General features: G+C 35.3%; 1 protein-coding gene across 1 annotated transcript; it reads left to right on the top strand.

Annotated features, from left to right (window-relative positions):
- The first annotated feature begins 3,895 nt into the window (after window positions 1–3,895).
- On the top strand, window positions 3,896–15,150 carry CTLA4 (cytotoxic T-lymphocyte associated protein 4). The gene is made up of 4 exons (XM_051983752.1): window positions 3,896–4,116; window positions 11,000–11,350; window positions 12,177–12,286; window positions 13,914–15,150. Exons 1-4 carry the CDS (start codon window positions 4,011–4,013, stop codon window positions 14,016–14,018), a joined length of 672 nt encoding a protein of 223 aa, XP_051839712.1. The 5' UTR covers window positions 3,896–4,010; the 3' UTR covers window positions 14,019–15,150.
- Window positions 15,151–16,134: the final 984 nt, after the last annotated feature.

The following is a 16,134-nucleotide window of genomic DNA, read 5'->3' as shown; positions in this document are numbered from 1 at the left end:
ATGCCCTTAATGTAAAAGATGAGAAGGGGACATTTAGAAAATGGAAGAGCATTGTTCAAAAGCTTAAAAATGTAGAACTAAGCATAGAGTGTAGAATGAACTTCACAAAGTGAGAGAAGTTTGACAATTAGACCAGAAACAGCCTGCCTCCTCTGTTGTAGTCACAACATTTCAATTTCTGACAACAAAAAGGAAAAAGTAAAATAGCTAAGAGAAGTGAGTTAGTGGCTTTTCAACTCCAGAACCATTGCAAAACAGGCAAATCTTGATAATGTTAGAAGTCTAGCAGTACCAGAAAGAAGCCAGCCAGTTTGGATTTAACAATCTCAGCAGGAGGCAAAGAGGGCATGGGTGAACGAAATCACTGTGAATCTCAATTCCTCCTGTTAGCAAATTATTTCAGCTTCCTTCCCTATGCACCCCCCCTTCCCAGCTTTTGAGAGTTTCAGATAGTGGCAAAATTGAATTCTCTCTTCTTTAAATGCTCTTTGATGGAATCTCTAAGGCACCTATATAAGTGCAAAAGATGTAGGAAAGTGGGAGATGCAAAAATGATGGCATGGACCACTTACAAATCTGGATTTTTGGTCTCTGAGTAATTGAGGATTTATTGTGCTGAATTCACTTTTTCATTTTTAAGAGATCATGAGTTTTCTGACCAAATTAAGTAGCCAACAGCTTTTGTTCTACTTTTAGAAACTGAGGGAGGCACAGAAAAGTCTAAGAAAAAATGTAAAGCTATGAGACATTAGAAATCATTTTGTTCTAATGCTCCTATTTTACATGTGAGTAAACGGAGGCACAGAGATACTAAGTGATTTGCCAAAGATCACTGGGGCAGAAAATATCAAACCTAGGATTTAAACCCAGATCCTCTGATTGACAGGGCCTTGGCGCTTTTCATTGCATCACACTGAATTAGAATTTGTCCTTCAGAAATTTCATTTATAGGTTGGTATCAGAACTCAACTTCACTTCTAGGATATTACTCACAGTTCTGGACTTTGATTAAGGAGGAACTTTTGTTGCTCAGTCATTTCAATCATGTCCTATTCTCTGTGATTTGCAATTTTCTTATCAAAGATACTGGAATGGTTTGCCATTTCCTTGTTTTGCTCATTTTACAGATGAGGAAACTGAGCCTGACTTGCTCAGGCTCCCACAACTAGTAAACAAGACCAAATTTGAACTCAGGAGGATGAATCTCTTTAACTCCAGAATAGTTGACTAAAGTCCAAAATCCAGGGTCCATTCTTGATTATTTAGGGACAAATGGCCTCTTTATTCTGCCTCCTTGCCTTTTAACCACTTTAGCATTTAGTAGTCAACAATGGGAATAAAATTAAAGGCAAATGAAAGAAAAAAATAAAAGTGAACCCTTTTCCTGTGGTTCTCAAAAAATGTCTGTTGAGAAAATGGATTGGGTAAATTTTTTTTTTAACAAAAATGAGAGTTTAGTATTAATTCTCAATCTCATTAAGCACTGATTAATTCTTGTCTCTCTCCAATCATAGGAGAACAGGGAAATTCCCAATCATAGATGAAAAGTTGGAAAGAACCATAGCCAGCCCAACTTTCTTATTTTACATATGAGAAAACTAAGGCAGAGAGAGAGATGAAGTACTTTGCTCAAATAATAAAATTAGTGGCAGTTTTAGGTTTCCTGACTTGTAATTCAGGGTTTTTTCCATTACATCAATCAAGAAATGGCTCTATTTAAAAAATACATTTCTACTCCCCTACTGAATAGTTCTATCACTTTTATTGTCAAACCCTCTTTTAAAGTTCAACTTTTTAGTTATGCTGCACACTGGCCCTATGCTGTCCTATGCTTGGAAACTAACCCATTTTTTCATCTTGTCATGATGAAATAATATGAAATATTATTGTATGTTATAATTGTTAAATATAAATAATACAAAATAAAACAGAATACATTTATAGTTTCTGGCATAAAAGCATCTGTTCTATAATTATATTCTTGCTTGACAAGTATTCATTATTTGTGGTGAACAAATAGTTTTGTTGGCATATCAGGTTTGATTAAGAGCATACAAAGAGACCATTCACCAAGAGAAATGTATACAAATAATGTGAAAAATTCAGATAAAGGCAGCTTGGTATCATAGAAAGATTGTTGAATTTTGAGTCAAATGGTTTCAAATTTTAGTTCTGCTGCTTATTACCTCTGTAATGGTGGGGAAATGACTTACTCTCCGTGAACCTTAGTATCTCATCTATAAAAAGAAGAAATTGAATTAGATGGCCCTTTCCATTCTAAATTTATGATCTTAGAGTAACTGTCTTGACAATTCACAGAAAATTGGGGCAATCTGGTTATAGTGCACTAGAATGGCAAAGAGATGCTTGGGGATTACTTTAGCAGCTCTAATTCTTTTAATTAATTATTTGTATGATAGTTTGTAGCATTCCTGATAGAAAAAGATAAGACTTATTAGAACAAGTCAGTCTTATGATGTATTCATTTCAGCCTCTGATAGTAGTGGTAGTGATTTCTGGAAGGTCTTGATTGTCCTCTATAACTGCATGATGCATAGAAAGAGAGATGGATTTAGAGCCAGGCAACTTGGATTCATGATTTAAAATGTACCATAAACATCCCAAGTTCCCCTCTCTCTTCTCTTTGCCTCTTTTCTCCTCTACTGCCCCTCTTCTTCTTTTTTTCTTTTCTTTTCTGATTTCTTTCTCTTCTTTCCTTCCTTCCTTCCTTCCTTCCTTCCTTCCTTCCTTCCTTCCTTCCTTCCTTCCTTCCTTCCTTCCTTCCTTCCTTCCTTCCTTCCTTCCTTCCTTCCTTCCTCTTTTATGGGAATGTTACTCCTTACTTCTTAAAACACTTTCTGTTTTGTATTTGTATTTTCAATTTTCTGCCATTTTTCTTTAATAAATTCACAAAATGTATAGGGAATATTGATGCTTTTTTGTTGCCCCAAATGATATCTTTGCATCTTTAAGCAGTGTTTCCTTAGTTCTTACATTCTGGGATTTGGTAAGTGACCTGATATTCATCTTACTCACATAATAATGTCTTTCATAGTGGTATAAATTTCAAGTATAACCACTACCCCTTTTGGCCTTTAGAATCTGTTTTCAGTCTGAAGAATACAAAACTTTTTAGCCCAATGGAGGGGGTGTGTGTGTGTGTGTGTGTGTGTGTGTGTGTGTGTGTCTATGTGTGTATTGTCCTTTGTGTCATTTTAATTATCTTTTCTTGCACCATCTCTATATTCTGTCTTTGGGGTACAGATTTTAGGAACATCTGGATTAGCTTCTTATTCTAAGAAATTATGGATTCACTATTGAATCTTAGCCCTAGCAGGCTCCAGATTAGTCTCAGTGTTGACAATCCATAATATGAAAATAACATATTGGGAAGTCTTTGCTTATTGAGATTTGCTCTGGAGTGACTGATGCTTCTTTGTAAGGGATCAAGAAACTCTTAGAAAGAAGATACTGTTAATGTGCAAACAACATGCAGACTTTATAGCAATAGTTTCCCCTTTCCCTCTATTAATTATATTGGTAGATTGAAGGGATATTCAACTTGAAGTTTTCCTATTTAAAAGATTTCCTAGGTAAAAAGAGAGGCTTTTGGATGCTTGGATTGAATCTGGAATTTAGGTGCTCTCCAGGAAATTCTCCAATCCTCCCCTTATTCTTCAGATCCTCAAAGTGAACAAAAAGCATCAGTTTCAAAGTGAGTGCATTTTCCATCCATGGATTGGCTTGTTTTGTTCAGTTCTATTTTGAGGACTTTGAGGTTACAGTCTACGTAGCAATCAAGCCCACTACTTCCTTTCTCGTAAAACCAAAACAAAAAGTTATCCTTTCAGGTGCCTCCTGGGTATGCACATGTATAGTACATGCATGGGATCAAAGCTCCCTATATAAACTACTGGACTCTGTGTGGGTTCAAACACATTTCAAAGCTTCGGGATCCTGACAAGTTTCATTCTCCTTCCTGACATTCCGAGTCAGGTAATAATCAAATTATGGTTCTCCTGAGATCCAGGAGACAAATGGGAAAGCTTCACCATCCCAAGAACTGGCCCTGCACAGCAATGCTCTCTCTTCTCTTTATCCCAAGTATCTCTAAAGGTGAGTGCCTTCAAAGACTTAAGAGATCTTCACTATTTCCATTATAGGGCATGGTTTCACAATAGGACCAGAAGCTAAAAATATAACTTTGGTGTCCTTGACTCTAGACAGCTCTGAGAAAATTTCTATTCCTGGTCAGGTAGCTGAAAGAAGTCAGCAGAGAATAGAAGAAGCTCTATATAGCTCAGTCTTGAATACATCATATGTGAACTATAATTCCTGAAATGGTTGCTTGATTTAGATACTTTCAGTTATTTCTATGTTGATATTAAAAGTTTTTTTTTTAAAGTTCTAGTTCTAGTTCTTATATTCTTACTTTTTTTAAGATAAGGATTTTCTAATGGAGAATGCATATACTTTATTCATTTAATCACTGCTCTAGAGCTACAAAAACACCTTAATGGTCATGTTGCTAACAGGATCAGTGCATATAATAGAATGATAACAATTATTCTTAGAAATCTTACATGTGGTTTGCCAGAATGTGGAATCTAAAATATTTGTTAATTTGGCAGGACAGATTAGTATACATTTCTTGGGTCTGTGGGGTTTGAGCTGTGATTTTGAGCTATATTACAAATGGCTAATGTTCCTAAAAAAGACAGATTCTGATTTCCACCTGTAAAGTACAAAAAAAAACCTTTTGCAAAGGCTGAGTTCCTTGGAGGCTGGGTATGATTAAATCAAATGTTATTCATTTGGGAATTCAACTCTGGGGTGGAGAAGAAGGGAAGCTTGATAGTTGGGAAGCTCAAAAATGAAGTGGACAAGAAGCTCAAGACCCAGGAGTAGCCCAGGCTAAGAGGAAAGATGCCACCTGTATATATATATATATATATATGAATACATGATTCTTTCTTAATGTAAGTCTTGCCTCTCTGTTATACAGAAAAAGAGAATCAAGGCATGGAGGGACTCATAAGGAAAGCATTTGCATTTGTGCAGAAGATTAATGGTGGTAGCAGTGCTGATGGGTTAGCCCATAGATCAGACAATTGGGGAAGCCCACAAGAGCCCAGCAGCAAGGTTGTTTTACCCCACAGAGGAAACAACCTGGTGCCCTTTACTCTGTGGCTTTTCATACAAAAGCTTCCCTTGCTGTGATAAAGAAGCTCTCCCATGCAAATGCAGTGGGTGGAAAGGAAATTAATTTTAAAACTATTATTGCAAAATTGAATGGACATTGTTGCTCCAATGATCCTAAAACTTCAATATCCCTGTAGCCTGCACAATAAAGTCCAACTTCTAGCCTTCTTTAATCCTATATGTGCTTTCCCTTGACTTTTCTGGCTCATCTAATTCCCTTCATCATTAATCTCCAAATTTCTTGGGAAAAATTGTCTATACCCATCGATGCCACTTAATCATTATCCTGCTGTCTTTGTAATCCCCTGTACCCTGTTTCAGTCTCCACCGCTCTATAGAAACCACCCTTCCAAAGATCCCCAGGATTACCTAACAACCAAATTCAACGGCCTCAACTTGGTTCTCATCTCATTCAATCTCTCCATTGCTTTGGATGTTGCCATTTCTTTCTACCAAGCTGGTTTTCTCTCTTGGCTCTGGAGATAGTATATTTCCTTGGTTAGCCTGCCCCTTTAACTTCTCTCCTTTGTTTTAGTGGTTCTCTTTCTCCTTTCATACATCTTGATGTGGGTATTTTCTAAGGGTCTTTTCTTTACAAACTTGTCTTTTTGCCTCTGAACTCTCTATATTGGTGATTTCATTCATTATTATGACATTCATAATTACTTTCATGAAGGTGACTTATACTAGGAAACTTAAGAGGTTGTCCTAACATCAGATATTGAGATCATGAGAATGACTGAGTTAACCCAAGCAAAGAAAAGGAGTAGGGAAGATTACTTAACTGGTAAGGATGAATTTGTCAAACATAAGGCAAAGTTATTGATGTAAGATTGGATATAATAGCAGTGAAGAGGTCATTGATATCTCTCTGTGTTCTTACAAATTGAAGCACAGTTCAACCATTCAATTTTATTCAGTTCTGGGTGAGGGTCTCTCTGGGTCAGAGGAACAGTGATCCTTCTCATGAATGTTTTTATCCTCAAATGGTAGCTTCTACATCAGTCTTTCATTTTTACAATATCACTATCACCTCCCCCACCATTTACCACCTAGTTTCAACTAGAATTTAAGAATTATTTTAATTATGTATAGGAACTCAGGATCCTTATTAATATATTATCATGTCTTAGAAGGTGGGTGGGTGGGGGAGGTTTGCAGCAGGATCTGGCCAAAGTACTCAAAATTAACCTTAACCATTTATGTGAAATCCATTTCAAGATCCCAACCAACTATTAGCTGTTTCTATCTCAAATGCAATAATGATGCTTATTTCACCAGTCATAATTGTTTCTTCTGACCTATTAGCTTTAGATCCATGATCGACCTCAGAGTTAATTGAATCTAATTCCTTCATTTTATAGATGAAGAAATTGAGACCCAGTGAAAGTGACTTGCTCAATGTCATCTAATTAATAAGGATCATTCAAGATTTGAATTCAGATCTTTCTGACTGCAGTTCCAACTTTTAACAACTTCACAAAAAATTCTTTACATATACTAATTCTATGTTTGCAACTTTAGAGCTATCAGAGAGGTAATATATTATAGTGAGAGGAAATGTGAAATAGTGGAAAGAACTGAACTTTAGATGAGGAGGAGGTATAATGATTTGAATATCAGATTGGTAATGCTAGCAGTGTAATCATAGATCAATCTAGTAGATGCCCTGAGTCTCAATTTTCTCTTCAATAAAGTGAGGCATATACTATGATTAATTTCTCCACTGGGCATCAAGGAGTTCTGGACCTGAAGTCGGGAAAACTGGTCTTCCTGTATTCAAATGTAGCCCCTGACAATTACTAGCTGTGTGATCCTGGCCAAGTCACTTAAACTTGTTTGCCTCAGTTTCCTCATTTGTAAAATGACCCAGAGAAGTAAACAACAGACCACTTTGGTATCTTTACTGAGAACATCCCAAAATGGAGTCATGAAGAGACTGAAAAAAAAATGTTTCTTACACAGGGCAATTAAAGGGAGAGTTCTTTAAAATTTTTACAGGACTATATTAATGTTAGTCAAATTTTTATAGTGTCTCAATCCCTCACATTCATGGAATCACAAATCCTTTTAGTTCTAACTCTGCGATTTTTCTTAAATCCAAGCTTTCTTTCCTGTCATTAAAGATAAATCTCGTAACTTCTCTGGGCCTCAGTTTCTTTATCTTTAAAAAGAAAAAATTGGAATAGATGATTCCAAGGTCCACATATGAATTATAAATTTATAATTCTATTCTCATCACATCAACTCTAAGTAATACCAATTCTTTTTTATTTGCTACCATCTTGGATTATTACAATATTCTTCTAACAGGTTTTCCAATCAGAAAATAAATATTTTTCATTAGTTCAGATCATGTTACTTTTCTGCATTAAAAAGTTAATCTCTATTACCTACAGAATAAATTTCAGATTCCTTTGCCTGGTATTCAAGACCCTTAACAAACTAGTAACACTTTACTTTTCCAATGTGCTAGTACTCTATGCTGCAGCAAATTTAGTCTATAATGTATTCCTCTAATGTATCTTATATCTTTCTACTTAGAAACTTTCTACATAGATATCCTTGTTCATGCTGTAGAATGTCTTCCTTCTCCCACTTTATCTGTGGTATAATTACCCTTCTTTTAAAGTTATGCTTAAATGACACTTTGTCCATAAAGCCATTCCAGATTCTGTCCTTCCTTTCTCTTCCTCCATCCAAGTAAAAAACGGCTTTTTAATTCTCATTAAATATACACCTTTGTTTTGCAACTTTCCAATGAACCTATTATTTATTATATGTTGTAATTATCTGTTTTATCATTCATTACCAGTATGAAAGGCCCTTGATATAACAGTGTATCTTATCTAAATTTTCTCTCTCTAGTAACCCCAACATAGGGATGCTTAATAAATGCTAAATAGCAAATAAAAGGAGGAATATGTGAAAATTCCCTTTTCTAACATTCAGGCTTCTCAGTGATGTGGTCTTTTCCAGTGTTAACTTTGATCATTCACCATTACAAACCTTGACTATTTACTATTCCCTAGACAGTCAATGCCATATATTTCTGGAGTTTTGAGTTCTACTTGTTAAAATTATACTCAGTCTTACAGCTGAAAATGCTGCCCACTGATATGAAGTCTTCTGTTGTCCCCTGTAAAAAAATTAGCCCAAGATACAGCAACTCTTAATTTAAACAAAATGTGGTCATAAGGGAAAGTGCTATTTAGCAGAAACAGGAATATTATGGAGAAGTTTCTCAACCAACTGCATGAGGCAACACTTATTTGATTAAAATATTTTTATATTACCATAATTGTCATATTGCAAAAGAAAATAAAACAATAAAAGCAAATAAAGTAAAAAAAAATTATGCTTTAATCTACATTCAGAGTTCATCAGTTCTTTTGTTGAAAGTGGTCAACATTTTTCATCATGAGCTTTTTGAATTTTCTTGGATCATTGTCTTGATTAGGGTAGGTAAGTCTTTCATAGTTGATCATCCTTAGAATATTGCTATTACTATGTACAATGTTCCCTTAGTTCTACTTACTTAATTTTGCATCAGTTTATTTAAGTCTCCCCAGGTTTTTCTGATATCATCCTGCTTTTTATTTATCATAGCACAATAGTATTCCATCAACTCCATACTACAACTTCTACAATTTGTTCAACCATTCCCCAGTTGATGGGTACACTCTCAGTGTTCAATTCTTTGGGTTAACAATTGTATGATTTTTCAAAGAAAAAATAAAATAAAGAACATAAACAAGATTAATGGAAGTATATAAAATAGACAAGACAATGGAGTATTAGTGAGACTTTATAATTGTGAGAGGCCTGATTGTTTGGCATGATCTGAGAAAGAAGTAAAATATTAATTAATTATTGATTATAGTAAATAATACAAGTACTTTCATTGTCTTCAAGAAAGTAAGGTTTTCCTCTGGAAAATCTATTTCTATGGTTCTTCAGGCAAAGAACAATTAGCTATGAGCTGTCCTTTTCAACAATGCCAGACTTCTAGAATCATAACATCAGAATAGATTTATTAGACCTAACATTCTGATTCCACATCCATTCAGGTAGACATAAACACTCCTGTTCTCTATGATTCCAAAGCAATTTGCATGTATCACTCTCTTTGAATTTGTGTCCTGTTTAACACTCAGATACATGTTCTATATTCTTTATTAGCTTGTAAAATCTTTAAGGGCAGGAATCTTTCCCCTTTGTTATTTGTAGCCCCTGAAAGTAAAACTCAATAATTTGCACATGATAGACCTACAATAAATGTTTAATGAATGAAATCCAATCATGGGGTCAGATATGTCAGTACACACATGGTAGATGTGAGTAATTCAAGTCACTTACTGCCAAACATCTTTCCTGTTGTATATTAAAATGTCTGAAATTCCACTAATGGAAATTTATTCTTTGATTCCTTGGAAGAACTATAGACTCTAAGAGTTCTAGTAAAATAGAAGTAGTGACCAAAATAATTTTCTTCTATTTAGCACTTTAAAGTTTATAACACTTCTTTGTTCACAATTCTGTGAAGCAGGAGATACAAAAGTCGCTCTATCCATTTACCATTAAAGAACCCAAGGCCAGATGAAATGGAATGATGTGTGTATAGTCACAATAATTTGCATTAGAGCTAGAGAGGGTAGTAACTAGTATGGCTAAATGTGTCTAGATCTCAGGGCATTGACATGGGAGGTCAATGTACATTTCCTCCATGAGGACACATTTCTTTTCCATAATGACTATTATTCATATAACTTACTTCATACTCCTCTGTCTATTTTATTATCAGTCAGTCAGTAAATAAGTTATTTACTGATAATAAAATGGACACTTTATGTGCTAGGCATTGTACTTGGCATTGGGAGATAACAAGACAAAAATAGTTTAGTTGCGGTCTGATTTCTCTGCAAGGATATTCAACATATAAATAAATATACAAGCACATACATGACACAGATATTGTATATAACTATAACATATATTATTTATTTTATCTTATTTATTATTATATATAATATTATATTACTATAATACCATTTATTATTATATATAATATATAAACATATATTTATTATTTAAATAAATATATATTTACAGACACATATGTAAAATTTTGGAGAAACAGGCATCTTCCCCCTGGCTTTTGAACTGAGCTTTGAGAAACCATAGATTCTAAGAGATGAAGGTAAGAAGGGAGAACATTCCAGGCATGTAGGACAGCAAAAGCAAAGAAATCACTTAATTCAATGGAGCTGGAGTAGTGTGAATCTTTGTGTGTGTGTGTGTGTGTGTGTGTGTGTGTGTAAAGCATGCTATGAAGCAACAATTTCCTGGAGCCATTACATCCAAGAAATCCATTTCTATGGCAACTTCTTTACCAAGTCCCCACAAAAGACCAAACAGCTCCTTCTCCTTGGGTGATGATTTTCTGTAAGAGTATGATTCCTCTCTTGCTCAATACTTTTGGTTCCAGATGAAAAAAATTCATAATCATCACTCTAGAATTAGAATTCATATCTAAGTCTTCTGAATCCCACGATTTGTCTCCAGTAATTAAGCTACTGTGCAAATAGATATTACCAACTAGCAATTTAGCACTTTAATAAGAAGCAATGAACAATAAGTTCCTGGAGGCACAGATATAGGATAAGCTAGGGTAGTGAAGTGGAGTATCTAGATTAGGACAGAAGGTCTGAAAATTTACTTCACAATTTTGCATAGACTCTTTCTTGATTAGGGGCTAACCCATGAAATCTTAATTTTTTTTTTTTTTTAATGCTAGGGGTACATGTAACTCAACCAGAAGTGGTCCTGGCCAACAGCAGAGGGGTTGCCAGCTTTGTGTGTCAATATGAATTGACAAACAAAACCAAAGAGATCCGAGTGGGGCTTCTTCGACAGATGGACAGCCAGATGGTTGAAGTCTGTGCCTCAACATACCTGGTACAGGATCAACCAGTGTTCATGGATGACATGCTTGAGTGTACGGGACATGTCAATGGGAGTAAAGTGACGCTCACTCTCACAGGGCTAAAGGCCTCAGACAGTGGACTATACATCTGCAAAGTGGAACTCATGTATCCTCCACCCTACTACATGGGTTTGGGCAATGGAACACAGATATATGTAATTGGTAAGCAAAGCTATTTCACTTATGTAATAAAGATCATCATCATCATAAAATATATGCAAGCTATAGAACTACTTTATTTTTGCTGAAGCAATTGAAGTCAAGTAACTTGTCCAGGGTCACACAGATAGGAAGTGTTAAGTGTCTGAGACCAGATTTAAACTCAAGTCCTCCTGAGTTCAGGGCTGGTGCTCTATTTACTGTGCCTTGAACTACTTTATTTTGCATAATATTAGAAACAACAAAACCAATTCTATTACTGGGCATTGTTGAGTTTGGGAGGTTATTCATGTTAACAGTGGGCCCAAAAGTTAAAATCATGACTCTAAGTATAATTGGGGCTGAAAAGGGGAGAGCTCTAATTAAGGATAGTGGCAAGGCTTACGTTTTGGCCATGACATACTTGGGAAGTTATGTCAAGTTTCCAGATCCTCCATATATTGTCCAATAATGTAGACACAATGCAAGAAATCCCACTTTCTTTCTTTCTGTTCAAGCTTGTCAGCCCTTCTAAAGTAGAAAGAGATAGGACCCTACCAAAATTTTTTAATTCTAGACTCCTATCTTTAGAGGCCACTCATGTTTTCATGGGCTTGTCGCATAGAGGGAGAGCCTGATGAATATAAAAAGAAATTTTCTAAGTCATAATAATCATTTCATCCTGAGATTGGAAAAAAATATAAAAGTCATCTTGTCTGACACTCTCCTTCTACCATGAAAACTGATTTGCCTAGAGTCCCTTGCAGAAGAGGGTCTTATGACTTCTAATCCAGTTATCCCTTCATCATGTCAGCCACATTGAGATTGTATTTCCTCTCCTCTTTTTCAGATCCTGAACCTTGTCCAGACTTTGAAGTCATGCTTTGGATTCTGGCCATAGTGAGCTCTGCATTATTTTTTTATAGTTTCCTCATCACAGCCGTTTCCTTGAATAAAATGGTGAGTGTGACCCTTGGTCCTTTCCTTTACTAGGCTTCTCCCATTGTCACATCTCCATCAACCTAAAGGCCTGTTCTGTCACTCAACAATGTATTGATGGTCTTTGAGGCTTAGGAGTCAGAGAAAGAGGAAGGGGAAAGATGATAGAACACCAACAAGAAGAGAGAGAGAAGCAGCTACGGGAGGGTTCAGGGATGACTCATATTTTAGATCAGTGTGTTCAACACGGCAGTGTTTGTGTGCTTCTGAAGTGTTTCACTTTGACTAACAGCTGGAGGAAGGCCACCTGGCTGCTTTGCTTATCACCATTTAAAATGAACTTTAGTGACTAGTTCCTGAATATTGGCTTGGCTTTAGGCAAAGTTGGGGGCAGGGGAAGGGAAGGAAGGCATAAGGGAAAAAAAAAAAAAACATTTATTAAATGCCTTTGCTGTGTCAGGCATTTTGCTAAATAATTTATAATTTTATTCTCTTTTGATTCTTTCAACAATCTTGGAAGGTAAATACTATACTTGTCCATATTACAGTTGAGGAAACAGTTTAAGTAACTTGTCCACAGCTATACAATTAATATGGTCTGAGGTTAGATTTGAACTCAGGTCTTCCTTTCTCTCTTCATTAAATCACCCAGCTATTAAAGCATTGTGGAGGTGGCCATCCCTTCACTTTTTTAATGCCCCTCTTTTCTTGTCCTTTTCCAAGCTGCCTGCAAAGGCTCATTGTGTATTCCCCCTATGAACCATATGTCCCTAAACTTTCCATGATCCAAAATTCTCTTTACATTCAAAAACTTACTATAGTTAGTGACAGAGGGTAGATTGATGTAGGAGCAGGCATCCTTTCTTACTTAAAAACTGGTCTTTGTTATCTCCTTGTGGTTTTATAAGGTCCATTACTTGGTTTTAATACTATCTAGTTAGGAATGAAATGAAACATAATCTATTTTAAAGGTTCTCTACTTGGGATCTGCAGACCTTTGAAAAATATTTTGTTGGGGGGTATGAACTTGGATTAGAAAAAAATTACATCTTTATTTTTATTAATCTTTATTTTAAATTTAGCTTTTAATTAGAGTTTTTTTTTTTTTAAAGCCTATTATTTTCTGAAGGGATCTATATAGTTCATCAGACTGCTAAAGAAATCCATGACACACATACAAAAGGTTAAGAATAGTCATTCTGTTCCAAAGACTCCCTTCTTAATTTTTGACAATAATATACTGACTTTCTTTAAAATATCATATCTTTCAGCAACAATGTACTTAGAAGGTCTTTCTAATTCTAGGCACTGCTACTGATAAAAAGCAGTCAATAGTCATTGAACTGAGATAAGAAAGATTAAAGGATTTAGTACCTCTTTTTTCCTGGTTTCTTTAAAGTTTCTTCCCACATACCCTGCTCTCAAATCTTATAGATGGAAAGATGGTTTCCATGTTATAGAGATGGTAGAATGTTCCTTACTCAAAAGTCACAGTAATATAATCAAGAAAAGATCCTTATTCTATTTTTATAGTCTAACTACACCAAAGAAAGTTCTAGGTTATACAAGATAACTTATTTTCATTCTTTCTTCCTGTCTCTCTCTGTGTGTCTCTTTTAAACTTTCTCTCTCTCTTTTTCTCTTATAGTTACAGAAAAGGAGCCTTCTCACTACAGGAGTCTATGTGAAAATGCCTCCAACAGAACCTGAACATGAGAAGCAATTTCAACCGTACTTTATTCCCATCAACTGAGAAAATGAAGTGGTGGATAGAGAAATGGTTTTCCAATTGCAAGAGTCACTGAAATCTTCACTTTCATCGTAATGTGCTTAAAAAAACCCAAAACATTTTTTGAAGGTGGGAGGGTAGAGGGTGGGCTTAAATGTGGGAGGATGAAAACAAACAAACTTCTAATTAAAATGTAGTTGAGTGGATATCCCTGGCTGGGTATTTGAAAAATTAAAATTCAAAAAGTAGAATGTCAGGAAAGAGGATGTTTCTGATATTTTGAGGCAATATAAACAAAAACAAGAATATTTTAAAATATAGAATGGCGGACCCAGGTTAGGGCAATGTATTAAGGAGGGAGGGAAAGGACTCCTGTTCAACCTTATATTTTAATTGTGATAAACATATCTAAACAAAATTATCTTTTCAAGATTAACTATTATGCTATCATTTTTTTTCTCTTTACAAATGTTTTGTTACATTAAGATTTTTTTAAAAATTGCAGTCAAATGGCTCAGTTTAAGCCAGTGATTTCCTCAGTTGTATTGTACCAATATGTATCCTTTATAAAGTCTAATAGCATTATGTGCCAGGCAAGGCAAAAGCTAAAGTATCTGCTCATCAGTTACATTCAAACACTATGTGACAGTGTCTTGCCTCCCACTGTCTAATTGAGAAGAGTGGTGGACTCCTGGCTCAGAACACTAATGAGCCAGGAAGGGAAGAAATTCATTTACCAATTATTTCTGAATTCAAATGAAATAGTAATAACTCTGTGGATTCTAGCAGAAAGGTTAAGTTCCATCGGCATGGTAAGATCCAGGGAACTGAATGTTGGATCCTGACACTTTAACTGGATTCCCACTTAGGTCAAAGGTTGTGATAGCTGACCAAATCCTGATTGGACAAAGTACAAGGAAAAGGTTTATTCTGGAAGTTCTGTCAGACCCATTTTCATGATGTTCCCAACTCAATGGGACATGATAAACATCTATTTAGCAATAAGACAGAAAATAGTTGGTGTCTGGGAAGAGCACATAATGTTTTTGAAAGTCAACACTGTTTGGGTGTTTTTAAACTCACTATTTTCCATGAAAATGTAAACATTATGTATAATATTTTTAATTAAATAAAATGCTGTGTTTGTTTTCCAGAACTTGTTTACTTTTTAAAAAATCAACATGTTTTGATAAGCAGAAATAAAACCAAAAATGAATTAGAAAGAAATGGAAATTAAAAAGAACACAGTTGGGGTAGATAGGTGATATAGTGGACAGAATGTTAGGCTTGAAGTCAGAAAGATTAGCTTCACAAGTTCAAATCTGACCTCAGACACTTAGTACCCCTCTGATTCTGGGCAACTCACTTAACCTAATTTGCCTCAATTCCTCCTCTGTAAAATTAACTGGAGAAGGAAATAGAAACCACTTCAATATATTTGCTGAGAAAACCCCGAATGGAGTCACAAAGAGTTGAAAATGACTCAACAACAACAACAACAAAGGACCCAAAAAAGGAATATGAACCAATGAGATTTGCATTTTATGTAGCTCCTCTATTTACTTCATGTTCCAAATAACGTTCCTCTTAGTCTGTTAGACTGCAAGCTTCATAAAGGTAGGAGTCAGGTTTTACTAATCTTTATATCCCTAGTGCTTATGGAGGCATTGTGTACACAGTAAGTGTTTAATCATTCTCCATTTATCACCATTGCTTATTTGCATGGATTTTTGTCAAGTCTTTCTGGGTCAGAAGAATGGATGGGCTATTTGAAAGAGAAATTTTCGAAGTGACTAAGCTGCTTTTAAATGGTTGCAGGATTGAGAATCTTCAGTATCATTTGCCTTAGTTTAATTGCTCCTACTGGGGGGTTCATAAATCACCCTCTCACCTGTTCTATGCCTTCATGATTACATGCTGCTGCTTCCAACTCCATCTTTTATAGCCAGCAAGCATGCCCCAAACCTGGTGTTCCAAGTACTGTTGTGATTCTTGGTTAACTATTTTGGAACTTCTGCCTTCTTAGTTCCTCTCTAGTGTTTCTCGTTCTTTCTATATCAAAATGTTTTCTTGTCCATTCAATTCCAGGCAACATTCTTTATTTCAGCAGATGTTTAATTCCATCCCTTTTCAAAAAGCT

Source organism: Antechinus flavipes, chromosome 3 (assembly GCF_016432865.1).
Source record: "Antechinus flavipes isolate AdamAnt ecotype Samford, QLD, Australia chromosome 3, AdamAnt_v2, whole genome shotgun sequence".
Taxonomy (NCBI): domain Eukaryota; kingdom Metazoa; phylum Chordata; class Mammalia; order Dasyuromorphia; family Dasyuridae; genus Antechinus; species Antechinus flavipes.
This window is presented reverse-complemented; position numbering and strand designations above follow the sequence as displayed.